General features: G+C 45.5%; 1 protein-coding gene and 1 long non-coding RNA gene across 2 annotated transcripts in view; one reads left to right on the top strand and one right to left on the bottom strand.

Moving 5' to 3' along the window:
* Positions 1-605: 605 nt before the first annotated feature.
* Positions 606-2,268, bottom strand: LOC133280028 (uncharacterized). The gene is made up of 2 exons (XR_009747037.1): positions 2,169-2,268; positions 606-885 (listed from the first exon to the last, which is right to left on the bottom strand). It is a non-coding gene; the product is annotated as an uncharacterized LOC133280028 (long non-coding RNA).
* A 2,136-nt stretch (positions 2,269-4,404) lies between these two features.
* The window catches only part of ACVR2B (activin A receptor type 2B), a 98,560-nt gene continuing 77,326 nt past the window's right edge, over positions 4,405-25,638 (top strand). The window contains exon 1 of the mRNA XM_061474532.1: positions 4,405-4,901. Within this exon, the coding sequence (XP_061330516.1) occupies positions 4,850-4,901 (52 nt within the window). The 5' untranslated portion in view covers positions 4,405-4,849. The remainder of the gene's footprint in view (positions 4,902-25,638) is intronic.

The following is a 25,638-nucleotide window of genomic DNA, read 5'->3' as shown; positions in this document are numbered from 1 at the left end:
TTTAGGGCCCTTTCTGTCTGTCGTATCACTCACTATTTTTACCAGTTGCACTGAAGCCAGACCGCAAAGGGCAAATTTGTCAGTGTGGGTGGGCTTTTTTAGTGCAAAACCCAAGGGCTCATACAGACAGTAGCAAAGACCATCTGCATCCACGTCTGTAAGTTCAGCCTCTAATTTAAAGCTGCTTCAAATATAGAAATTCCAGCAAAGTTAATTGTAGCTGCATTATGGAGAGGTGACAGCAGTGAGTCCTTAGAAAGCTGGGGAAGGTTTAAATCTGCCTCAGGTCTGTTCCTGTTAAGAGTCAGGCAAAACCACCAGAAGCAGAGTCAGGCTAATGCTGGGTATAAATCCTAGTGGGAAATCCTGCAGGTGAGGTGCTGACCACACAGCAATGGAAAATAAGGATAAAGCTCTCTAGCAAAACCACCTTTCCTCCACATGTTGAGAACTGTGCAACATGGCTCTGCCATATTAATTGGTCTGTGCTTTTAAAAGCTTCCTAATTCTGCTCACAACTGGGAACTTAGCTTTCTGTTATATTAGGAACCTCCTTCATGGTGTGGGTTGCTTATTACTGAGAAGCATTTAATTACAATAAAACGTGTAGTTAAAGTGACAATTTATTTACTTAAGGTTATGAATATAAATTGTTTTCTCTTACCCATGCATTTTGAAATGGGAATGTAGAAGCTGGGATCCCAGGAGGTTCTTTAGGCTGGGTGAATTCCTACAAGCAGCTTTAGGAACTGATACAGACACTGCAGCCTGTGAACCAGTTTGCCATCTCGGGGCCACAAGCCATGTCTCACCTGTTGCAGTTACTGCAATTTTGGTTAAGACGACTGGAAACGGGTCCCTTTGCTTGCACCAAAGCTCTGTAATCTGCAACGAACCAATGCCAAGCTGAAAAATAAATTCCTGTTACTGAATACTTGAAGAGATAAAGGAAGCGTTGGGTCCCCTTCCCTGAGTATTTTTCATGTTTTATAACACCTCTGCCAGTATAAATTTCCATTCACTGAAGAAATTACATTTCACGAGAGCTACAATAGGATTTTAAGATAAATGACATGTGAGCATTGCAGTTTTGTACAGGCTTAAGTGATCCAAGTATCTTTATCATGTGCCAGGTATCAAAATACATGAATTTGACTTGTTACAACAGTCACACCACAAAGATAGAGTGTCATATGAGACTGCAAAGCACAAAGCCATCTTAGCTAAAATTTCTTTTAGCATGTGAGGGTTTTTAACTGGTAAGTATAATTATTTAAAAATGGTCCCAGCTGTGCAGCTCTAATGGTAACTGGGAACAGAAAAAAGCTCTTGAAAACACTGCTTGTGAGGGCACTTCGTGCAAGCACTGCCTGAACACTTGCTACCTTCATTCATCCCTATTCTGAAATTCTTGGAGGCTGACGAAGTTTTTAAGTGTCATCTTGCTGAGGCTGTAACATTATCTCCGGTGACAAAACTCACTCCTGGGCTTTTTATGTTGCAAGGAGAGAAAACATTTTAGCTTTTCAGCAGGGTAAACATCTCCCTGTGAAACAATGTACACAACACAGGCTGCAATTTAATAAACGAGAAATCAGGGTATCATTTATCCCTGGGCAAAAACTGCCCTGGGTCCAGTTCTCTTGTCAGTTTGCTCTTCACAGCATCGCTGTGAAGCAGCACACTGTCCAAGAGCAAAGGGCCACATCTTATTGGGTGGCTTAAGGACAACATCCCAAGCACTATGGACCTGTTTCCTCAAAAGCAATGACAGCCATGTGATAAACGTGCTCCCAAGTCTCTGCCTATAAAGCACAAATTCACGTACTGTGGAACAGGGCTTTTCATAGCACAGAGATTAAAAATAGGAGCAGCGCTGGCCAGGGAGCATTTAAGTTTGGGCAGGGACAGAGCGCAACCGACTACTGTGTTAGCCAAGCTGCCTGCTCCCCAGGGCTAATATTTTCTTGGTATGAATTAAATGTCTCATTTTAGCTAACTGTGGGGATGCCGGTACAGTGAAACACTGGGTCTTTTTATTGCCCCACACATTTCTCCATACTTGAGCCATGTGGTAGTTCTCATAACTTATTTGTTGAATGAAATACACAGCAATGACCCATTATTTGCTTTTGAATGAAATAAGCAACCGTATAGGAAATACTGACCTATTACTTGTCTCTTCTCTTGAGGATCCCAATGCATTTCAAGCAGCTGCAGCCCATGGCAAAGACATTCCTTCTCATTTAACTACTTTCCATTCCCTTTGCTGTGTGCCCTTGTCAGTGACTTGTTCCACGAGTGTTTGGCGACAAAAATCAGTCCTTGCTGTCTCCAGATTACAAATCTAAACAACCCTGCTTGTGGGTGCTTGTTTATGCATAAGTAGGGGTCATCCCTGACCAATCCCTCTGACAGACATGTCTCCTTCTTATTTTCCACCCTCAGTTTGACTAACTGGGTAACTTTACCCACCTTGCTTTTTCCGTGCCACAGACCTGCCCAGCACTAGCTCTTTGTGAGCTTGTTTTTGCTGCTTTTTACTCCAAAAATTATTTTCTTGAGCATTTTTTGCAGCTTTACCAATTGCACTGCCCAGTGGTGCATGCTTTAGCTGTAACTTTTCCCTCCAAGAGTATCGTGTTTGAAGTCACGACTGCTATACTCCTGCCAATGTAATTCCTCTTTACTTACACTGAACATATGAATGAGGTATGATACCATGAATGATACTATTAATCAGTTTATTGCAACTGCACCTAGGAATCTCATTCACAGTTAAGACATTGTTACGCAAGTGCTGTATGTATATAAAGAAAGACTCCAGCTTCCAAGATGCTACAAGCCCTTACAAAAGATTCCTGAAGTTTCCTGCAAACTTCTTACTGAAAAAAAAATCTACTTATTTCTTCTTGAAACAAAACACTTCTCAAACTTTGAAAAGGAATGATTCAGTTTTACTCTTCTCTCCCTCCAGAGGAAAAAGTAAACGCTTTTAGAAACATTTTCAACCTTACTCCCCATAGCACAAACTGGAGGGAGGTGACCTGCGATTCACCACTGTGTGCAGGAGCTGCACGTCTGTGCTACAGTCTTTTCCCCCATGAGTCAGTGGACCTCGCAGGCTCCAAGCCTTGGGAATGACCCAACTCCAGCATCTTTCGTTCCTCTTCCTTCCCCTTGTGGTGCTCCCTAATACCATATTATTTAGTTATCATTAAAACAGGTTGTGGAGAGAGTTCGATTCCTGTAATCCCTGCAATACAGAAAACCTTATTAACCCTGAAGCAGCCTGGGAATTGATTCTGCTGAGGTGGCCCTTCTGCCCTGGCACTCCTGGACACTGCCCCTGAGCCATCGCTACTGCAAGATCTGGGGGTCAAGGGACATTTTTGCGTGCGGGGGGCTCCGGGGTAGAGAAAACACATTCTCACCAACCTGGAAGAGAAGGATTATTTATTCCATACAGACATGGTATATCCCCACCCCCGAGGGGGTCCTCCCGTCCTTCTCCGGGAAGGCGGCGGGCACGAGGAGAGGAAGCTTCACCCCTCAACCCCATCCTCCCCATTTCCCCCGCTCCCTGCCCCCCCCAACACCCCCCCGGTCCATCCCGTGGGGGGCGGTGCTCTGCGGGGCGCGGCCTTGACGGGCAGCGCCGCTCCCCACTCAGCGGCCGCGGAGCCCCCGCGCCGCTCCGCCCCGCTCCAGCCTCTTTGTATCAAACATCCGGGTTTCCCCGCTGGCTCCGCTTTGGCTTCTCCCTTTTTTTTAGAAGCCATTTTGGAACCGGTTCAGCTTTTTTTTTTTTTTTAATTATTAAAACCCCCTCCAACAACAACAACAACAAACCACAACAAACCTCCCCTTTCCCCACAGCTGCTTCTTCTTTTCTCTTCTTTCCTTTCATCCCCCCGCCGGTACATGGCAACACCCTGCCCAGCCCGCGCCCGCCACCCCCTCGCTCCGCGCCCCGCGCAGCCCGCGATGCCGCGGCCCGCCGCCACCGGCTCCGCTCCCCTCCCCTCCACCACCACCACCACCACCACCACCACGCTGCCGGCGCTGCGCGGCTCCTCCGCGACCTCTTGCCTGCCGCTAAGCACCCGCGCTGCACGCGGGGCCGGTCACCTCTCATAGTCCCGCCGCTGCCGCTTGCTGCCGGCGCCGGGAGCGCGTGTGCGTTGCGTTGCGCGGGGAAGCGGAGCGGGTGAGTGTGTGTGCGCGTGTGGCGCGCGCGCGCGCGCGGACATCCCGCGCGCCTCTGCACTGGCCTGCGCGTGCACCACCACGGGGACAGGCGGGGGGGCGTGCGCGCGCGCGCGTGTGTGCGCGCTCTCCCGTAGCGCTGGGGGAGCCGGAGGGGCTGGGTTGGGAGGAGGAGGAGGAAGAGGAGGAGGAGGAGAAGAAGAAGGGGGTGAGGGGAGGGGGGAGTCAGTGTGTGGTGCACGCCGAGCTCCCAGCACAAAAGCCCAGGAAAAGAAACTCTTGGAAAGCTCGGAGCGAACGCCGGGGCCAGGCAGGAGCAGGTCGAACCGTCCGGGGCTGTTCCTCTCCACTGGATACATTTTGCAACTGCGAAGGAATTAAATCCGATTTTTTTTTTCTCTCTCCCTCCCTCCCCTCCCCCGTCCCTCCCCCCTCCCCCAGGATTTTTGCCTTTTTTTTTTTTTTTCTCTTTTTCTTTCTTTTTTTTTTTTTTTTTTTTTTTAAGCGCGAGAGAGCGCGGGCAGAGCCTCGCGTCTCCCCCCTTCTTTCACTCTCTCGATCTTCGTATTTTTATTTTTGCTTCCCTTGGGGATAGAGCGGCACACGAGGAGGAGGAAAAAAAAAAGAAAAGTAAAGGAATATGATTGCTTCGTGGCTGACTTTCGCCTTGCTTTGTGGAACTTTCTGTGCAGGTAAGTGCATTTCGGTGTGTTTACCTCCCGCTCGGGCTTACGGTCGCCTCTCCAAATGCAGAATTGAATGGGCCGTGCAATTATTTGCAGCCACCCTCCGAAACAGAGCAGAGCAACCAGCGAGCCTGCGAACTGGGGAATGTCCCCACCACTGCCGTCTGCTTCATTTGCTTTATTATTGTTGGGGGGTTTGTTTGGTTTTCTTTCTTTCTTTCTTTTTGCTTTTCACCCCCTCGCTCCCCCCCCCCGTTTTCTCCCTGCTCGCAGGACGAGCCTTCCCGTGCTGCTGCTTTTTGTTCCCTTCAGGCAGCCTGTGGGAATTAATAGCAATGTAAACACGGCGCGATATCGAGGAAACTTTACAAAAACGGGCATTTACTTCTGAGCGGGTGCTCAACCGGAGAGGTTGCAGGGGTCGTGTGTGTGTGTGTGTGTGTGTGTGTGTGTGGAGAAGTTGGGAGCAGCGGGAGGAGACCTGGGGGTTGCTCCGAAATGGTGCGGGGCCGCTCAGGTAGTAGCCATGTGTGCGCTCGCTCCTGCCGGGCTGCGCGTGTGTAACCCGAGGGAGGTGCAGAGGAGTTCCCCCCTGGTCCTCAGAGGACACCCCCACCTCGCTCCATCGCAGCCCCCCGGGCTACCGCGGTCCCGCTGGGGTTTGCCTGTTAGCGCGAAACGAGTCGTTTGGGGATGGCTGGCGCTGGGGGGAGCTGGGAGAAAGTTGGGATAAAGGGGGTGTGCGGGGCGGGAAGGGGGTGCCTGGGGGAGTATCTCCCGGGAGGGGGCTTTTGCGGCAGGGTTGTGTTTGTTTAGTGTGTTTTGCATCCCATTTATTTTGTGGAACTGGACTGGCCCCCAAACTTAGGCTCCAACCCGCGGGGTGTGCGTTTTGCCGGGGGGCGCGGGGTGGAAGTTAGCCGAAAGCCCGGGCACTGCCGGGGGAGCTGTGGGTGTCCCAGGCAGCGCTCCGGGGGGGGGGGGGGGGGGGGGGGGTGTCTCCATGGGGTGCCCCATCCCGCAGCCCTGGGGGGGGGGGAGGCAGAAGAAGTCAGAACGCCTGTTTCCCTCCCCAGCACTGAAAACGCGGGCACGGTTGAAATCCCCGCGCTCCCCACTTTCCCTCCTTGTTTTAATTTTTGTAATTATTATTTCCCCCTCTATTCCTTTTTATTGATGCACAAACCGCGGCGGCAGCAATTTTGCCCTCCCCGGCCCACCCCCCTTGCTGGTCACCACGACCCCTTGACACCCCTCCTTCGGGGTTGAGCCCCCCGCCCCGGCGCTCGGCAGTGACTTGTTTCGGTACCTCCATTCCCCAGCTCGGGGCGAGGGGGTGGTGGTTGGATTTGGGGGTTGGTGGTGGGAGGGAGGGCTGTTTGTGGCCGGGGAGGTGTGCTGCTTGTGGCCGAGGGTTTCCCGGGGGCAGGGTGTGGGAGGCGGCGATGCTGCAGCCGTGCCCTTCCCTGCTCCGCGATGGGCAGCCGGGGAGTTCCCGGCGGCTTTGCCATCGCGGCTTCATTGTATTGCAAAGTGGGTGGGAGTGGGAGGGGTTCCCCGCGTGTCCGTGTCCCCCGGCCCGGGGAAGGGGCTGCCCGGGGGGGCGGCGGCGGGGCCGGCCCCGGGGCGCTCCTGCAGCCGGGCTTCCTTTGTTCCGAGTGCCCATTAAATATGCACTGCCACCGCCTGCCTTTGGCATTATAAACACTGCCATCGCTTAATTATTTTTTAAGTCACACCGAAAGTGTGAGGCGGGGAGGGGAAGGCAATGAAAAGGGAGTGGGCAATAAAAATAAATTAGAAAAAATTAATTTGATGGTGAGCAAAGCCAGTTTAGGCTTTTTTATCTGATCGCTGGGACACTTGTACGCAGCTTTGTTTCCATGTGTTAGGAAGGGGGTTGTGCGGTCTTGTATTTACATAGCAGTGCTGAGGGAGAGCAGGTATTTTGGAAGAAGCAGGCGGGGTGTGTGTGTGTGTGTGCCATCAGTATTCGTGGTGCTCGCCGTTGCTATCATCACAACAGCTCTCTTGGCTGAAAAATTCTATTATGTGCATAAAGGAGATTTATGGTCAATGTATTTTCTTTCCATATATCTTGGAATCCTTTTATCTCGGGTGATTCAATAAAAGAGATGGCTTCCGGGTTGGTTTTTTTTTTTTTGTTTTGTTATTTTGTTTTTGGTTTGGGTGTGGGGTTGGTTTTTTGTTTGGTTTGGGTTTTTTTTTTTTAACCCGATCCTATGGCTGTGTGCATATAGTGGCAGAAATGGAAGTTGGAGGAGAAAAAACGATTGCGTTAAAAAAATTAACCCTGAAAGCTTCTTAAATGTATCATGTTACGAAAAGGATAATGTGATAGGGCATAACTACGCTGACTTTTTCTCCTCCCCCTGAAAACGGAATAAAGAAACCCTAGAAAATGAATATAATTCTGTTTATTTGGAAAAGTCCCCTGGAATCATTAAATCAGTGCATTAGCAATTCTGTAAATCCCTCCCTCTCTTTTAAAGCTTTTATTTATGAGTATTTATCAACATGATCTTCATTGTCCAGCTTTTCATAAAGCTCTTCAGTCAGGGGAAAAAAAATAAACAACCCCAGATACCCACAGTTGCAATGTGTTGCTGGGATTCGTAGCACCCGGCTTTGCTTGGAGTATGTCATTTGTGTGTGTACATGTTAGGACTCTGAGAAAGTGGTGGGCTTTTCGAAAATCGCTTGACCTCCATTGTTGATGCTTCTCTCATCGCTACCTTGGCTGGCTGTAACAAAGCAAGCACGGGCTGCTGTTCTTTGCAGAAAAAAAACAAACCATAAAGAAAGAAAGAAATCTGTTATGCTTAATTTTTGGAATACTGAGGATTCATTGAGGAAAACATTATGTTCATTTTTAGCCCTTTGCAAATTTTTCTGCAGCCCAAATGTTCGGAAATCATGTTTTAATCTATGAGCTTTAGAAAATACAGAAGGTGTAAAAGGATTTGTCTTGCAGAATGCATTGCTAACACGTTTTCCCGAGCCATTGCATTACTTTTATTTTGGTGCAAGTTTAAGTAATGCCATGCAGCAATGAACTGTGCTGCAAATGGATCTGGTCTCCTCTTTCACTGTCTTGTATTTATCCTCTTGTGCTTGAGAAGGGGAATAAAACTGGCTTCATTAGCTTGCTAATTAAACACAATGAAGTGCATGGCCCAAGGTTAATGGCAATGGCCTTTAAAAACACAGAACTCTTGAACAGGTGTTTGAGAGATATATTTTTTTAATCTGTCATCAAATCTAGATAATTATACCACCGAGATAACCATTGTCACAGTTCTGTGGAGAAGAAAATGCTATGTTAGAGATGCGAGTGTGCAGTGTATTATTTTTAGTGGCTTTATTTATAAACACCTCTCCAGGTCCTGCCCAGCTTGTGGTTTAACTTCCCTTTCCCCCCTCCCTCCCTTCACTATTTCAAAGCATCTTCTGCATGTTCCCTTTGGTATAGGCTTTTGTGGATGACGCAGGGTTAAAAATTCAGTATCCCTGGACAGGAGTGAGAATCTCTGTCAGCCTGGGTAGTTAGCTGAAGTATTTACACACTGAAATTTCGGCCATTTCTTGTGGTTTTGAGCAGCCCATCCAGGCTCTAACGCTCCTGCTTGTTTGATGAGATAGTAAGAAACAGGCAATTAAAGTGGAGGTCTCTTACTCCCTGCATTTGAGCTGTCACCAGCCTCCTGTCCATTCTGGTCTCCATCAGCTAAAACACGCTTGTCAGGGTTTTTTTGTGCTTTACATGACACAACAGTTGTAGACCTCCCCTGCTGCCACTGAATAGATGGTAGAGAAGAAAGAAACAGGCCGGCCTCACTTTTTTCTTTCTTTCCTTCCTTTTTCTTTTTCTTATTTTTTATTCTTTTTAAAATTTTGTTCTGTTCTCTCCCTCCCACTGTTTCCCTCCCCTTCCCCATGCACTCCTCACTTTGTGGCTCACCTAGAGGGGTTCCCTTACTTTGCCAGTTCTGGGAAGCAGGACTGGCACACAGGCTGAGAGGGAAAGGCAGCCTCTCATTTCGGCTGAGAGGGGCAGGTTTTGGAGTGTTGGTAATGGGATGATGAGACCAGCCCAGGAATCCCACTGCTGTGATTTCCATAGTGCCTGTCCAAGGGTTGGGTTGCTCTACAAAAGCGTTGCAGTTGTGAAAGGAACCAAGGGATGTCTATCTTAATTTATCAAGAGTGAAGGAGGTCAATGGAAGAGATGGTTTGAGGCTGGGCATCCAGCAAAGGTGTAATTGTGCGCACTGTCCCCATGGTGCTTGTTCCTAGAAGGAACCTTAAAGGTAAAATAAATAGGAGTCAAAGTTACTCCACTTCTGGGCTTTGTAGGGGAACGTGTTTTGGGCTGTCAAATACCAGGGCCTACTTTGAGACGCATTTCTAAAATTTAATGTTAGTAGTAGTTGACCATGTGGAGCTGCACCAGAATGGTCAGATGGGATTTTAGTAGCACTGCATCTTTCAAGCCCCAGAATATATAACATCTCTCTACCAAACACACCCAGGGTGATTATTTCAAGCTTAACGCAGTAGCTGTAGTCTGAAAATTGTGGAAGCGACTTGATAACTTGCCTGCTTCTAGCTGTGCATGACCAAGGCAAGGTAATTTGCTGGATGCCCCTTTTCCAGGGAATACTGCACTCTGTACCAGGCGCACGGCCCCTCCTTATGGTGCTTTCCATCCCTCACCTGGAAATCTGCGTATGCAGCCCCACTGGCCAGGTGCTGAAGAAGCATTACTGTGATTGGGAAGGGCAAAGGCAGGGGAGAGAACCTGGTTGAGTTCAGTGTTAACATAGACCCAAGTGAAAGCCCTAATGGCGTCTTGCCTTCAGCTTCACTGACTGAAGAACTGCTTATGCACTGAAAGAGTGTAGTAAAGGCAACTCTTATGAAGTCAGTTTGGTTTTGTTGAGTCAGTACCTGCTTCAGAGTTGGCTTTCCCTTGCTGTTGGGCTGAACAAGTGCTGTTAAAAAGGCATCAGTGTCATCCAGGCTTTTGGTCAGCTGTGGATAGCGTGGTGCCATGCCTCGGCACTACTGCGGTACCCCAGCTCCAGTGCTCTTGCAATGACAGAACATTGTGGGAAGTTGGGAAATGGGAACTGCAGAGAGTGATCTCTGCTTTAGAGGTGTTATCTTTCCCTTTTATCCTTCCTTGGCCTTTGATTTTAAAACTAGCAGGGGTGTGTGATTTTCTTGCCTGGCCAATAGCAGTGCCTGGATCTGAATTATTCAGTGTAGCACTTGGCATTCTGCACCCTGTTCCCACTTAAGCTCTTTTTTCGCCTGTTTCTTCACGTGAGGATTTTCACATCAGTGAAATTGGATGTGTAAGAGAGGTGTTTGTGGCCGCAGCATTCATCAGTATAAGCTCTCCTCTCCCCTGCCTTTCCCCTCCATTAAACATTGAGGATCAACTAATGTCTAATCTCTTCTCTTCATTATTACTTCATTCTGAAATAATTTTGTATCCCTTTAGTCATTTGTTCCTTTAAGGTATATTAAAAATAATGTACATAAATTCCCTCTCCCAGATCTTCCATGTAACTTTTCTTGGAGCCACTGAAGTCAGAGGGGCAGAGAAGTAAATTAAAGATGAAACACTCTGCCTGCATTCTGCAGACTCAGCACATTTTACCCTTAGATTTAAATATAACCGTTGGTCTTTTTCACCAATTTCATGTTCTTTTTCACTCTGTCATCTTCCTCCTTTACTACAGTATAGCTTCAATTCAAACTAGAAGTTAAGAGCAGCAATTCTCAGTGTACACTGAAAATAATAATATGCTTCCCTCTAGCACACAAGTGCCTCTTATTTTGCCAGTATTTGAGTCTTTTCTCCTTGATTATGTTATTGCATGTGGCATTGGTCCATCATGCTACTTAAGAAAAAAATGTTACTGATGTCTAGGTGCCTTAAAAAATGCCGCTTCTCTTTTGGAAAGTGCTGTTTGTGTCAAGAGAAGGTCCCTGCCCCAAAAGCACCGAGCAGAGGGGCCAAGTATGAGAAAACGTTACTGTCTGCAAGTACGCCTTGCTGCATTGTTAAGTGGCTCACCCAAGGTCACACCAAATATTTTGTACCTATACCAAAAATGTAAGCTGCATGAGGAAGTGTTTCTGTGTCAGGTGAGATCAGGCTTTGACCAGGTAGTGCACTCTGGCCACCTTATGTGATATATGTTTATCTTTTTTTGGTGACTTTGGAGATGGTTGGTGTGGTTTGGCTCTTGGAGAAGATCCTTTTCTCTTAGGTTGGGTTACCTGCAAGCAGGGACTGGCTCATGAACACAGGTTTGTAAATTTAAATAGAGAAGAAACATAATAGAAGGAGTGACCCTGTTGCTGGAGGAAGATGTGAATTACCTGTTTCTCGTTAATAATTCTGCAATTTCCAGCTTGCTGTGCTGTTTCATCACAGGTTTGGTTTTGTATTGGAGGAGAGTTCTGCAGGCAGGAGGCTGCTTGGAGGAAGGCATGGGGCTGGGTTGCAGGCACTGAGCAGGAGGCAGCCTAGACTTGAAGCTCACTGATGGGTTTGGGAAGCAGAGGTGTATTAAGGAGCTGAAATGAGCCTGTTAAAATGTTTGCACAAGAGTTGTTAGACATAGAACTTGTATCTGTGGATGTCTGCATCCTGCCCCTATAGTGCATAATTTATGGGATGTAATAAAAGTTTATCGGATATTCCCACCTCTTCTATGGCAGACATTTCACTGAGATCTTGGGAGTCAGTGGCAGGAGTGTTGTTCCCCATTCTCTTGGGTCCACAGCTGGTGCTCTGACCACCACAATGTCCTCTGTTGCCCACCTGGAATGAAATTGGCTGAGAAAAATGGAATGTTCTGGTATATTTGTTAAACCAGAGGTATAATTTTGTTTTCTTTCTGCTGTCTTGGCCTCGTACTAATAGATCTATATGAGTCCGTCCTCTTTATTTAAAGAGAATAAAACACATTCATGAAAAGGTGCAGTGCTTTACAGTGTGAGCTTCATAAATCTTAATCTAAATGGATACTCGTGCAAATTAAGACGTGAATTTTGAACTCTACTCTTCTTGTCTACTATGTGCCATTATGTAATAGCAGAAGAAGAGCAGAGGGTGTGCGTTAATCCTCCAGTAAGGCTGGCAATGGAATGGAAAAATGAGTGTGCCTCCGGCACTTTCCAGACTGATCCAAAATCCCGAGCCTGTGCTAAATGAGCCCCAAACCCACAGTGGCAAAGGCTGTGATCTTTAAGTCTATGGTAGCTGATGCTACTCTGTAGTGTCTTAGTACTGTGACTGTATACCTTTTATTTAAAGCTTTTCCCGCTGTAGAACTTGTTTTCTAACTAGTAGTAGAAGTTTAAATTTTCCATGTGGTGTGTGTAGTGCTAGTGTAGCACTTCTTCCTAATTTATTGCTTCACAAGGTGTGAGATTATAAGCCTTTGAGTGGATGAGAGGGATGAAGTTAGCTCCATTTGTGCCTAATCTATCAAATGGTCAATCTAGGTGGCTAACCCTTCATTCCTCCGACATTATGTATTTAAAAGGCCTTGTGTAATGTGTGCAGCTTCTTTAATTTGGCTTTTAGGAATATTTTGCTTATGCATAATTTACCTCTGCAGACAGTTTTGAATTCCTGGGGAGGGAGGAATGCAGCTATGGGTCTGAAGTGAAGAAATGTGTTCAATCAAGCTCTGTCTCCTTTTTGTGACTTTTAAAAAGGATTTCATAAAATGAGGGCATTTCGGGCTTTTTAAACCTTTTTAATGCTCTTCCCATGTCTTACAGTCTCTGGCCTGCTTCTGCAGGCTGGTGGTTGGTGGTGCAGTTTGGCTGAGCTGTCTGAAAACTCCCCTTTCCAGTTGCCTTGTTTGCTGTTGATACTCCTTTTTCTGGGAAAGGTTTTTTTTTAAATTTTGCACAGCTGATACTCAGGCTTTTCTCTGAGGCAGCAAGCTGAGCTGTACACTACTGAAGTTGTAAGGAGACTATGGTACTGGTCTTGGAGGAGCTTGTGAGCTTTGTAGATGCTCAAGTGCGAGTACGCATTTGCTTTGCTTCAGACCCGCATGTTACTGTGCGGATTTGCCCAAGTCCCTCTGCTCAACAGAGGGCAGCTATGACTGACATGAGATGCTGCTGCTCAGCAAAGTGCAGATTTGTGGTTATCTTGGTAGTAGCCTTCTTCTGGCAAGTTCACTCTTGGGATGGCTGAGGCGTGGCAATGCAACCTGTGGGTGCACAGCTCGCTTGTTTCTCCAGTTCTTTGTTTTCCTTTCTCCAGTATGACAACCGAAACACAGAAGGTTTTGTATTGCCACTTTAGTTCCTGGGCGTAATTAATGGGTTAAGAATGCTAATTCCCCTATATATGTGCAGGCTGAAAAATTCAGTTGTCCTTGGGTGTTCATGGTGGGAGTATCCAGTTACAGCTCGGTGGCTATTGGGTAGCTCTCCGGGGCACAAAAGTTTGAACTTGGAATTCCTTGCTTTCACGTGCACCCACGGCATACCAGGCACATTTATTTTTATAGGGAAGTCTCTGCTAAAGCACATTCTTAGGCCTGGGGCAAGGCATTTTCCCAGATACCTATTGCAGTCGTACCGGGTAACGCTCACCTGCTTGGCTTCTAAAAATTGAGTTTGGGGGAGTGATGATAGGCACTGTTGCTGACATACCACTTCCCTGCTGTGAAATTCCTGTTTACTTAAGGAACCTGAGATGCACAGGGGATAAAGCTTAGCACAACAAGAAGGAGAAGAGGATGGTGTATTTAATGCTTGGCAGTGCTTTGCTGCGATGTTGGCCCTGGCTGCTGGCAGGCAAGGAGTTGTGAATGCCTCACTCTAGTGATTACAACAGAGCCGCAGCATCTCTGGCTGAAATGCTGCACACGGACCCTCAGGTGGGGATGCTGTCAGGGGTGTGCCCTGCCGCAGAGCTGCCCCTTCCATGCTCTTTGGCTTCCTTTGAAGTATTTCAGAGACAAATCCTCTTTCAAGCAAGAAAGCAAAAAAAAAAAAACAAACACACTCCAAAAATCAACAAAACAAAAAAAGACCCCAAACAAAACAAATAAAAGACCTCACAATAAACTAAAACTTATGGAGATGAACATTTTTACCTGATTGCTATTGTTCTACTATGTCACTGTTACAATAGACCTTAGTCCCTTCCTCAGAGTCCTGAAACATCTTTTTTAAAGTGGAAGTGTGAAGCAGGGGTTTGTAGAAAGGGCAAGCTTGGCACACTTGGTTATAGCAAGAAATTCCCATGTGGATTTTAATCACCTTTTGGAGTCTTTGAAGCAACATGGTGGCCCTCCATTCTTGATTTCCAAGCTTCTTTATGCAGTCAATAAAGAAAAGCAAAGCCTGATGGAGCATTTCTGATGAGCATGCTTGCTGTTGCTGGGCAGCTCCCCTCGTGGGTGCAGCTTGGTGGCACAAAGCTCATTCTTCCCGAGTTTTGATGGTGATGGATGAAAAAAACCCAAAACAAACAAAAACCCCCAAAACCACACCAAAGCAAAAAGGAAACACAAAAACCTTCAAACCCCACTGAACGTACCGTCCATGCAAGCGTCTATCCCTGCGGCTCTTGCCTGGCTGAAGCCCTGGCATGGTGCCTGTTTGTGTTGGCAGGGAGTCTGGCTCGATGCGTCTGTTCCTGGGGGGTATTTTAGCGTTTATATTGTACCTGAGATAACTGGGGAAGTCTCTTACAGATAACTTTATGGCTCTAGATAATTTTCTGTAGATAGCTGCTTCTGTCGTCTAATGGGATGGAGTTGGTGCTGTTAAGAGCAAACATGAGAAACCGTTTTTTATTATTATTATTATTATTATTACTATTATTGGTAATAGAATTTCCTTTCCTGTGCACTCCTGTACAGATTGGCTATTTATTATGTAAATAACAGCTAAAAGAAGCCCTTCCAAGGTAACTGTAAACCCCAAAGGTAAATGAGATCACTCCTACTCTGTTAGATAAGTGAGATGCAAGTGTATCTGGCTGTGTAACTGTGTCTATAGGCTCCTTCTCAATGAATTGCTGATGAAAGAAGAAACCCCGAGTGAGGGACGTGCCATTCTTGCAGCCTGCACTCGAGAATTGCCCTGTTGATGTCCCTAACACTTTTGTGCTGGATATGATTTTGAACCAGCTAATGTACAAAACTTTGAAGTGCAATACAACAAGATAAAGTCTGCTAAAAATAGGTCTGAATATGAAAGCCAGGCAAAAACTCGGGGTTGGGGGGGGGGGGAAGGGTCGTTTTACAGGCATTGTTGATAGAGTTTCAGTGTCCTGAGAAGAGAAGATGAATGTCTTTCTGTTATAGTAACAGCTGCTCTCTGTCCATCGGGATCTAGTGTTTGCCGATCCAGCTCATAATAATTAAACAAAAGAGTTATTTCATAGCAGCCTCGGTGGAGGATTTATATTGGAATTTTATCTTTCTCCAGTTAAACTTTTCTTCATCCATTGAAGAGAAATACAGAGTTAACCTCTCACCTGGACTGGGTCTCACCTTATGTCATATCTGGCTAATTACTGTGGGGAGGAAAATAGACCTTAACTGGGCATTCAAAGTTAGAGTTAAAAAACCTCAAACCTCCAAGTTTCACTAATGTGCTTGTCCTTAAAAAGCTCTTCAGGGTTTTTGTGTCCTGAATCTGGGAGCAGTTGGGTGACTCTGCATGGCTGTTAATAGCTCTCTGCAACGTACAGAACTCTTCTTTCCTCTTACTATTTAGAGATCGCCCCCCTTCATTTTGAAAGCTAACAGCTAGTGTGAACAGCTCCAAAGGAGTCCCTGATGCAAATTGCAGCAGCATTTTTGGGAATGGACCTATGTTATGGAAATGATGCAGTTAACTCTGCAAAGCTCCCTGCTATGGGTCAGTCTTAGAGGAGTCATGGAGGTCCAGAGCAAGGCAAAGCTTAGTTACTTAGTACCTTGTTGTGTATTCAGCCACAACTTCTAAGACAATTCGAGGTTACATCTGTACTCCAGAATAAAATATGTGGTGCCCACCTGAGCTCGATGGTAATTTTTGACCCCTGTCTGTCCCATGCCCTGGTCATGGGCTGGGAGAGGCACCAGCCAGAGCTGTGTCCCTCATTCCTCCTCTTTCCAGATCTCTTACACCATTTTCTGTTGTTTGTCTCTGTCCCTGCCGAGGTTTTCCAGAAGGCTGCACCTAGAAACAGCTGGTTTGTAACTTTTTTTTATTGCAGTGGCACAGCTTTTTTAAAATATGTTGAAGCTACCACTCCTTGAAGATCACAGGCTTGAATTTATCCAGTGCTGAAGCACCACGAGAGGCTACCTGAACCCTAGGGGTTCTTTTGCAATATCCTTTCCCAGGTCTTAGTTGGGATACGTGCCTCTGTGTAGCTGCCTTTTGAACCCTGTCTGTTAAATACCATTTACCCTTCTCCAGAAGAGTATAGGCCTAGTTGGATGGTAAGGGTAAAACCTGAGCAGCGCTATGTTTGTATTAATAATTTCCACTGGTGAAGTATGGGTCTGAGACTTTCCTCATTCATTTAAACCTCGTGGTTAATAGGCAATAGTGGAAATGTACCATGTACATGATTATTGCAGTGACCTGATTTCACATGCATTTCTGATCTAACTTGGTTCAAAGAAAAAAAAAATAAAAAGAAAAAAGAATTATATATTAAATTGATTTTGGGAGCCCTGGGAAGGAGAAGGAAACCATTTATTTCAACCCCCAAATTCCTTTGAGCTGTAGAAACATTGTCAAAGTAATTGTAGCCTTTTCAATTTTTTCTGTGTAGATTTCTTTCTGTGTAGTCTCAGAAAAACTGTGCTCTGCTGATGGATGTCACTATTTTTTTTACTTGTGACAAATATCTCCCAAGGTATTGTTTGAGTGATGTAAAATTGGTTCATGTGTAAAATTCTAGCTTTTCATGAATACTTTATCATGGATATGTGCATGCCAGCTTCTTCTGGATTAAGGTGTTATACCTTTAGTGGTTTGCTGCGGGATATCATCTTAATCATTTTTGCTGTAATTTAATCATCTTAATTAAAATTGCATTGAATTGTGGAAAGTAATTTGGGTCTGGAGAGCAGTGGGTTTTGTATTTGTATTTCTTTTTTTTTTTCTTGTTATAAGATGGTAATGGTCTTGGCAAGATTCTGCTGAAAATTAGCACAGTGTACAAAAACTCATGTTGCCAAGTTAGTACAGTATTTCTCCACCTAATTGTGGCCTTGAAGGGTATAATATAAAAGGTCATCTTTGTTAGTGAACTGCAGGCTTCTCCTGTGAGACAGAAATCCATGTCCTTATCAAGGATGAAATCTTGGCTCCTTGGTTACACAATTGAGCTTTGCTATAATTTGGTCATCATTAGGCTGTTTATTAAAGCAGTGGAACACGCTAATCAATCTTGGTGCTTTGCTTTCTTAAACGTACTTCTGGATGTGAATTTGTGTTACGGCTTCTCATTCTTTTCCTGCTCCACAAACCCTATGGAAGGGATGCGTCTAAAGATGAGGTGGATGAAAAGTTGCTGGTTTCCCCTTTTTGGGGTGTTCTTTGGCCAGGAGGTTCCCATTTGTGACAGTTGTTTTGAGAGCTGGGATATTTGACCTCCTCATCCTCTTGTGTTGAGAAGAACCAGAAGGAGACCATTCTCAAAAGAGCTGCCACTTTTTTGGTTTGTGCTGTTAAACTTAAACCCAAACACATAAAAAGCACAGAACTTCATGAAACCAAAATTCAGTTTAAAAATTGGTTGGCATTACTTTTCTCTTCCTTTAAACTCAAAAGGGCTTACTTTTTTGGGGGGTGGGGGAGAGAACAACCCAAAAACCACAACTAAACACCCCCAAATAGATTTCTGTTTCTGTGGCACATGGTCATGGGGCAGAATTGTGGGAGGTGAGAAAAGTGGGTTTTTTGTTCTTTTACCCCTTATTTGTGTTCTGGGTTACATCTTATGATGCTGGCACTCCAAGAAGCGTATTTTTGTGTCTCTGACTTGTGTATTGTAAAACATAGCTGGTGTTTACCATGTAATTTTTCAATTGCAGTTTCTTTAACCATCATATTTTTCTATTGGATAGATAAATGGATCTTCCCTACTTTCTGGACACTTAGATCTGATTTTGTACGGCTATAAGAGTTAGCCTTATGCTTTGCAGAACTTTATTCTCAAAATTTTGGCAACTCTCAAGTTTTGGTGCCTTCCATCACCTGTAGTTTATGTTAGAGTAGATGATGTGCTGGAAGTGACTGTGTCCTTGAAATACTCGCCAATGTTAGAAACTTGCAAAGGCAGGATCAGCAGTATTGGATCATCGCTATAAAGTACTGTTTTCTGTAATATCCCTGCCAACCTCACTTTCGTACGTTTTGAATATGATAATCTGAGAGCACCGCTCCAGTGGGACAAGGAAGTCCCATTATTTGCACGTACAGATGAGGACCAGAGCAGAGAGACATGCTCTATGGGAGTGATGCTCGGACCCTTAGTGGTGTTTGGGCAGGAATAAGTCTATGGTCCCTGATCCCCAAAGGCAGGGGTTTGTATGTGGTCTTCTAAATTCCTTCAGCATTCCTATGCTGGGAGGTAGGTATCTACAGTTGTTATTATTTTAATAATACAGCAAATAGATGGCTTCACCTCAAGCACAGATGCTGTGACAAGTGCCTAGCTTTGCAGTTGGTTGGTGCACATGCTGTGGCTCTGATCAGAGTAACATGTTACGCCTACAAAATAATTAAAAACTGGGAAAGAGACTGTTTGTGCTTGTGGATGAAGAAACCTCTGTTCAAGGACTTCTGGCCTCCAGCAGCTTATCTCAGGAGTCCTGCTTTTCCTTGAATCTGCTTACTGTGAGCTCCCAACCTCGTGCTAGGGCAACCGTTAGTGGCTTGCTGGTGTGTGGGTGCATTTTAAACGGGTTGGGCACCGCTTTATTTGCAACCCCTTGGTTGGTACTTCTCCAATTGCTCCTGGACAGATACATGTGCTCTTCAGGAGCTCTCCCCAGGATTCACTGGTTTGTGCAAAAATTTCTCCTTGGGCAGTTATGAAAACCAAGCATTTCTGCTGTGAAGGGGCAAGCTTTCCTGGACAGCAAGTTTTTAATGAAAGCATTAGGTTATGAATGTGTCATCATCTTGTTACTGTGCCTTACCGTTTGGCGTCCTGTTGGTCTAAGGTAGTTTGACTGTCTCCAGCCTTAATTGAGTGCTGCTTTCAGTATTTATAAACTCTACAACTGTCAAAACAAGCCAAGCCTCCAGGTAAAGCAATGGCAGTGGGGTTAAAGACGAGTTGTCTCTAAGAAACATAGTCTATTATGCACTGGGTATAAATCAACCTCTGAATTGTGGATGTTGGGAGGAAGATTTCCTTGGGGACTTGTAATCCAGAATCAGCCTCCTATAAATCTGCTTGGATCTTCTCCTGAAGTGTGTGGTGGTACTGGAGAGCTGATTATGGGTATAGACTGTGCACCTGGGAGTGTGAAATACTACTGCTCCTTCCCTTCCATCACTGTGCTGGATGGAGAGGTCCAAGGAGCAGATTATTTTCACTACGTTAGAAGTGATGAGTTCATTGTTGTGTTCTTCCTTACAGTTAAACCTTCAGACTTGGCTTTAGATATTAGAAGTTGAAAGCAAACAACTCGGTTGGTTTTATTTGCTTTCTGGGGTTTCAGGTGTAAAAATGCACATTGGTTGCATTTTTGTGCTGCTTTTCCCATTCCTTGAGGGCTGGAAAATATTTTTCTTTAAATAGAAGGTGATGTTTTATATCTTCTAAATGTCACTGAGGGATGAGGTTGTAGCTGACAAAAATCCAACTCTTCCCTGGGTTCTGTGAAATCCTGGGAATTAAAAAACAGGGCAGGAACTAATGCCACCATATCTGCAGGAACATGTTTGGCTCTTGGCAGCTGGACATGACAGTGTGTGAAGTTTGTGATTGCATGTGTTATTGAGACAAAGGGACTTTTTTGTCTTTTTGTGTTGCCACCCAGTTGCTAGAAGCTCTCTTAGTGATGCAGGTTAAGTTACCTATTGAAGGATGGATTATGTGAGTAACTCCAGTCCTTTAGGGCTTTCCACAAAGAGCAGAATGTGGTTGATATCCCTGAGAAATTTGTAGTTGATGAAATTTTCCCCAGAAAGTTAAACCATTCTTAGATCAGCTCCGAAATGACATCCCTTCTCTGTGCTACAGGAACACCAGCAATTAGGGCAGCTTTATTTTCTTCAGTTGCCTGTGAGTTCGTCAGCCTCCACATCCTAGAGGATGCAGGATGGGGCACCTCCTATAAGGCATAGGACTTGTCCGCACCTCATGTTGCTCACCCTTTTTATCTCTGTGTCCATCATGGCTTGCACACTGCTCAGATGTGGTGTTTATAAAAGGTTTCTCCTAATGGGAAGCATGGCCTCGGTTTGTGGGGTTTTGGGTGTTCTTTGTTTTTTAACCTTTTTCTTTTATGACTTCTCATGTAACTCGCCTAATTCTTGCATGCTTGGTTTTTTTTTTTTGTTGTGCTCTTTCCACCTTTCTCTCTCATTGGAAGAAATTGTCTGTCCTGACTTCAGGAAACGTTTTCTCACTTGTCAGAACAAAAGCAGCTAGCTGGGCTTGATGGGTTTTTTTGCTCACGTGCGTGTGTGCAGAGAATGTGTTGGTGTTTTTACAGGCACTGTTGCTGAGCTTGTCAGTGGTGGATGGACCAGGAAAGCCAGGCTCCATTATAGATTATGTATCTTAATGGATTTTTATCTCCAGCTTGCAGGGAAAGGGTAGCCTGAAGTCAGTCTTGACAGTTCAGTAGAGAGGAGGGCTGCAGCCACCACTCATGCAGTGCCCCTGCCAAATGACACATCTTCCTGCCTGATAGGAGCGAGGTGATGGGCAATGCAGACAAGGATGCTCTCGCAGCATCTCTGTCCCCAGAGAGGTCATCCTGCTGTGATAGTCCTATTGATCATTCTGTGTTTGCAGTGAATTCTCCTCCCTTCCCCACCCCAGCTGCTCCTCACAGCTGGAGGGACCTAAATGGAAATTGAGAAACCTGTCCCTGCCCTTTCTTCATCGAGGGGCAGTCTTCTCTGACTTGCTTTTTGGAGTCCTAGTTACCAAATGATATGCCAGAAGTCAGGAGTCCTTATAACCATGCTGATAAAAGCTTTTTACTTATCTTTCTCCCAGGTGGCAGTTTGGGGGTGGATGCTTGCAATTCTTTGTGCATATTTCTTCTGCTCCTTATGTTCCAAGGACCCTGGACTGGAGCTGAATCCAACCCTCTGGGCTGGAGCGTCTCCTGCACCGGGGTGAGCTCCTGTTCCCAGCGTGACCATGCTTGTCGTGATTTTTTTCAAGGTGTGGGCAGTGTCCTCTGTGATCCGATCCAGTCTGACTGCAATTTAAAGATGTTACAGGGTCTTCTTGTGTGTACAGGCATTGACACTCATCTGTCCCCTCTGGGATGCCATTAGCTACAGTTGTTCTGTTCGGTGGAGGATGAGCTGTCAGGAGTTAATTTGCAAACAGGCAGCAGGTAACTGGACTGAATTAAACTGGTAATGCCATTTGAAACCCCTTCTCCCTCCTCTCTCATCTTTTGAAATGCCTTTTATCTGGACCATAAATTGAATTATTGTTGTTGATGTTGCATCAAAGAAGCTGCAAAAATGAGTTAATGGGAGCTCTGGAGAGAGGTCTCCCAAGAAAACCTCCTCTTAGTAAAATATTAAGGCATCTTTTTTCCATAACTTTTCTGAAGTTAGACTAGAAATAATCATTCTGTCTTTTCAACTTTCATGATGCATTTACAAAGAAACAAAAGTCCAATAGATGTCTTATGTATTATCTTTTCTTGCAGGCTTCATCGTAAAAATATTTATTGAGGCCCCGCTGCCTTAAAGTGTTGTGGTCAGCATCATGAAAGTAATGTGGGGTTTTTATTGTTTAAATGGTACTTAAAAAAAAACAACAAAACCCCACCAGAAAACAACTCCAAGAAAACTCTTGTAGCCTGGAAATAACTTGTTTCCCTGGTGCTTTGTTATTTCTTTACCAGATATGAACCTGAAAAGGAGCAGTTCCTTTCTGTTGTCAAAGCTGAGCTAGCAGCAGAAAATGAATGTTTAAAATAATGCTACAGTTTAGCAGTACACAAAGGTTCTTTAAAAAAGATATGGTATAAAAGGTGTGTTTTTTTTTTTTTTGTGGTTGGTTGTTTTGGGGGGAGTGCTTGTTTTGTTTGTGGTTTTTGCTTGTTTGGTTGTTTTTTGTTTTGTTTGTTATCCTGGTTTTGGAACTATGGAGGGGCCAGTTCCTAGGGAATAAAAGGAAGTGGAACATCAACCATTAACATGATTTGGAGAGGAAGGAGAGGGTAATGGGAAGATTTGGTGGAAGAGAGACAAGGCAGCATGTTAGCACTTCCTTTCACCGCTTCCATTACCTTTGTTTCTCCACCTCTTCTGCTACCTAATCCTGGTATCATGCAGCTTAATGCTTTTGATATCTGCATCTCCTCTGCATCAGTTTGTCCCTCTGCAAAACCCCTTCTGCCAAAAGCATGCTGGCTTTCGTCCCTCAGGGCTGGACAGGTGGCACTTAGGCATATGGAAGTGCAGGAAGGTGGTGGCACAGGCTGGGGTGCAAGCATAGCTGGGGGCTGGCTTGCACAGTGGTTACCTCAGGTTGGCAGAGATGTGAATTAGTGATTATAAAGTAATGGGGAGATGTTAGAATCATAGAATAGTTAGGGCTGGAAAGGACCTTAAGATCATCTAGTTCCAACCCTCCTGCCATGGGCAAAGACACCTCACACTAAACCATGACACCCAAGGCTCTGTCCAACCTGGCTTTGAACACTGCCAGGGATGGAGCATTCACAACTTCCCTGGGCAACCCATTCCAGTGCCTCACCACCCTCACAGTAAAGAACTTCTTCCTTATATCCAGTCTAAACTTCCCCTGTTTAAGTTTTAACCCATTACTCCTTGTCCTATCACTACAGTCCCTAATGAATAGCCCATCCCCAGCATCCCTATAGGCCCCCTTCAGATATTGGAAGGCTGCTATGAGGTCTCCACACTGCCTTCTCTTCTCCAGGCTGAACAGCCCCAACTTTCTCAGCCTGTCTTCATACAGGAGGTGCTCCAGTCCCCTGATCATCCTCGTGGCCCTCCTCTGGACTTGTTCCAACAGTTCCATGTCCTTTTTATGTTGAGGACACCAGAACTGCACACAGTACTGCAGGTGAAGTCCTGACCTTTCTTGACACTGATGGCCCCTTTGAATTTCTCGTGCGACATTTTTGTTTGTTGTGTGAGACATGTAGTTGAAAACACAAACTGGCAGTGGGGCACTCGTGGATCCCAGAGCACCACTTGGAAAACCCTGGTGGCAGGAAAAGCCAGGGAAAAAAATAGCTTGGAAGGCATTTAAAAGTTTCATTTTTATGATATGTAGCTACCTCAATTTTTTTACTATTTCCATTTGTAAAGACGTGGGGCTTACCCCTGTTGGTGAGCTGTGGTAGCATTTAGTCAGGGCTGGAGCCTGGGGCTGACACTAAAGAAGGTCAGATTTAGGTGCAAGAGCTGGACTTTCTGGAAGCAACTGATTAGCTAATTCCCCTCATTTGTCAGTAGTAGTACAGACTTTGGAAATCGTGCCCCTGTGATGGCCAAGAAAAGACAAAAAACAGCTGGGGGGAGTTTCTGTAACAGGGATATCACTCCAAAACCCAGCAGCAGTTTCTTGTTTCTTGCCTGCCAGAGCACACTGCAACCTCTCCTCCTCGAGTGGTTGTGGTGGCTGACACAAACTGTATTTTTCAAGTAAGAAATCATCTTTTTGTGAAACACAAAGGTCACCATGTGTATGTGCAAACCTTCCATCTGGGAAGGGAATAATGTAACCTCTGTCCTTTCAGGCTTCACCTCAGTTGATCTGTACCACATGTTCTTCAAAGTAAGCTGGGTAAGTGGCTAGCAGTCAAGGCAGGGAAAGAGAAATCCCATTTGATGCTCACCTGATGCCATCTGACATTTTGTTTCTTTGGAAAGAGAAGGTTTGGTATGGAAATGCTGGGCCTAGTTCTGAGTTGCTTCAGCTCCATATGACGTTATTAATCTTCAGGGTGAATTACAGCCTTATAAAACCAGGGTTTTGGTTTTTTTTTTACTCTGTGATAAAGACTTTTTCTTCCGCAGGCAGTCTTAAGTCTGCTCAGATCCTTGACATGTTTCTGTGCCTCACTTGAAGCATGTTGAGAAGCTTTTGTATACCTAGTTAAGTATGTGCATTAGTTCTGCAAAACTGAAGCGTTCTTTATTATCCCCCTACTTAGGTTTTATGGATGATGAGGTGCATGTTCCCTACTTGTAAGTGGGGCCAGTATATTCTTGTTCTCTCTTTAGCCCTCCTTCTTGGAGAAGCTGAAAGTTTGCTTTGTGCTTTGAAATCAAAGGAGTTACCACTGCAGCCTGTTTGCTCTCTGGCAGATGCAATCTCCCCCTTAGGAGGCATTCAGCTAGAGGTTACAAGAGATAAAGGACCTCTCCATACTGTATCTTTTTTTAAAGTGGGCCATAGAATTTATAAGCATGGGTAGGACATTTAGTTTGCTGCTCTGCTTGCTTTTTTGGTCTTTTTGAAATGGCGTTAATGTTGAGGCTTTGTGATACTTTCTGTTGACTTTGTGCCAGGGTGAAGGTTTCTCAAGCCTGCTGTTCAGCTTTCCATGACCATTTAGGTTGGAGCATGCCGTCAGCACACAGTGGATATGGGTGGTCCTGCCTTGGCGCGAGAGCCATTACCTGCCTTGTCCTTATTCCAGCTACTGGTACTTGGACTGGCAGAACAGGTTGCTGCAGAGACGTTTAAGGCAGTTAAATGCCTGTCATTGGTAATAGAAGTCACTGAAAGTCTGTATTTTTCTCACTTTTGATTGGCACGTGTGATGTCTCCAGGAGGAAAGGCAGCATCTTTTCAGGTTGTCCCCTTTCTCCCAAAATCCAGCAGTTGAGGTGGCTGCTCGTATGTCTCATCCCACTTGGTGCACCAGCATGCTGGCCTGGGATTGCATTTCTCATGCTCTCCGCTGGGTATAGTTAGAGAGTGGAAAGAGCCAAAAGAAAGATGTGATGGTCCCCATCCCACAGGATGTAAGGAGGAGACTGCTGCAGCCATGAGTGAGCCAGGCACTCTGCCCTTACGCTTTCTGCTCAAGTCCCCTTCTACAGTTGTATCTTGTCCAACATTCCTGATTTTCCTTGGCCCAGCACTCATCTTCATGATACCCTGCTGGGTGCTCTTTAAAATGTGCTGTAATCCAGCCATTGGCTCCGTGTGGTCTTCGGGCTACTGGCCAGGCTGTAGGATGGGAGCTGCTCTCCAAGGCAATGTCCAGCCTGGCCACTGTGGGAACAGGTGGACCACTGCTGTGGCCTTGGGGATATCCACATAGCCATCCCACTCCAGGTGGATGTTGGGATGAGCCAAAGGGTTATGAGGATATATGGTTGGTGGGATGTGGGTGAAGGAAGGACATCTGGGGGTCCTCAGCAGAGCCATCCCAGAAGAGCAGGGGTTGATAGCTTCCACACACCTGGAGGGTGCTCTTCTGTACTCCTCATTTTCCTTCTTAGAAGGAATTGTATTGGGTGC

The sequence above is a fragment of the Pezoporus flaviventris genome, unplaced genomic scaffold (genome assembly GCF_033815535.1).
Source record: "Pezoporus flaviventris isolate CSIRO_AGI_PZ_B2104156 unplaced genomic scaffold, CSIRO_AGI_Pfla_v1 ptg000079l, whole genome shotgun sequence".
In the NCBI taxonomy this organism is placed as follows: domain Eukaryota; kingdom Metazoa; phylum Chordata; class Aves; order Psittaciformes; family Psittacidae; genus Pezoporus; species Pezoporus flaviventris.
The sequence above is the reverse complement of the archived record's forward strand: the minus strand, read 5'-3'. Positions and strand labels throughout refer to the sequence as shown.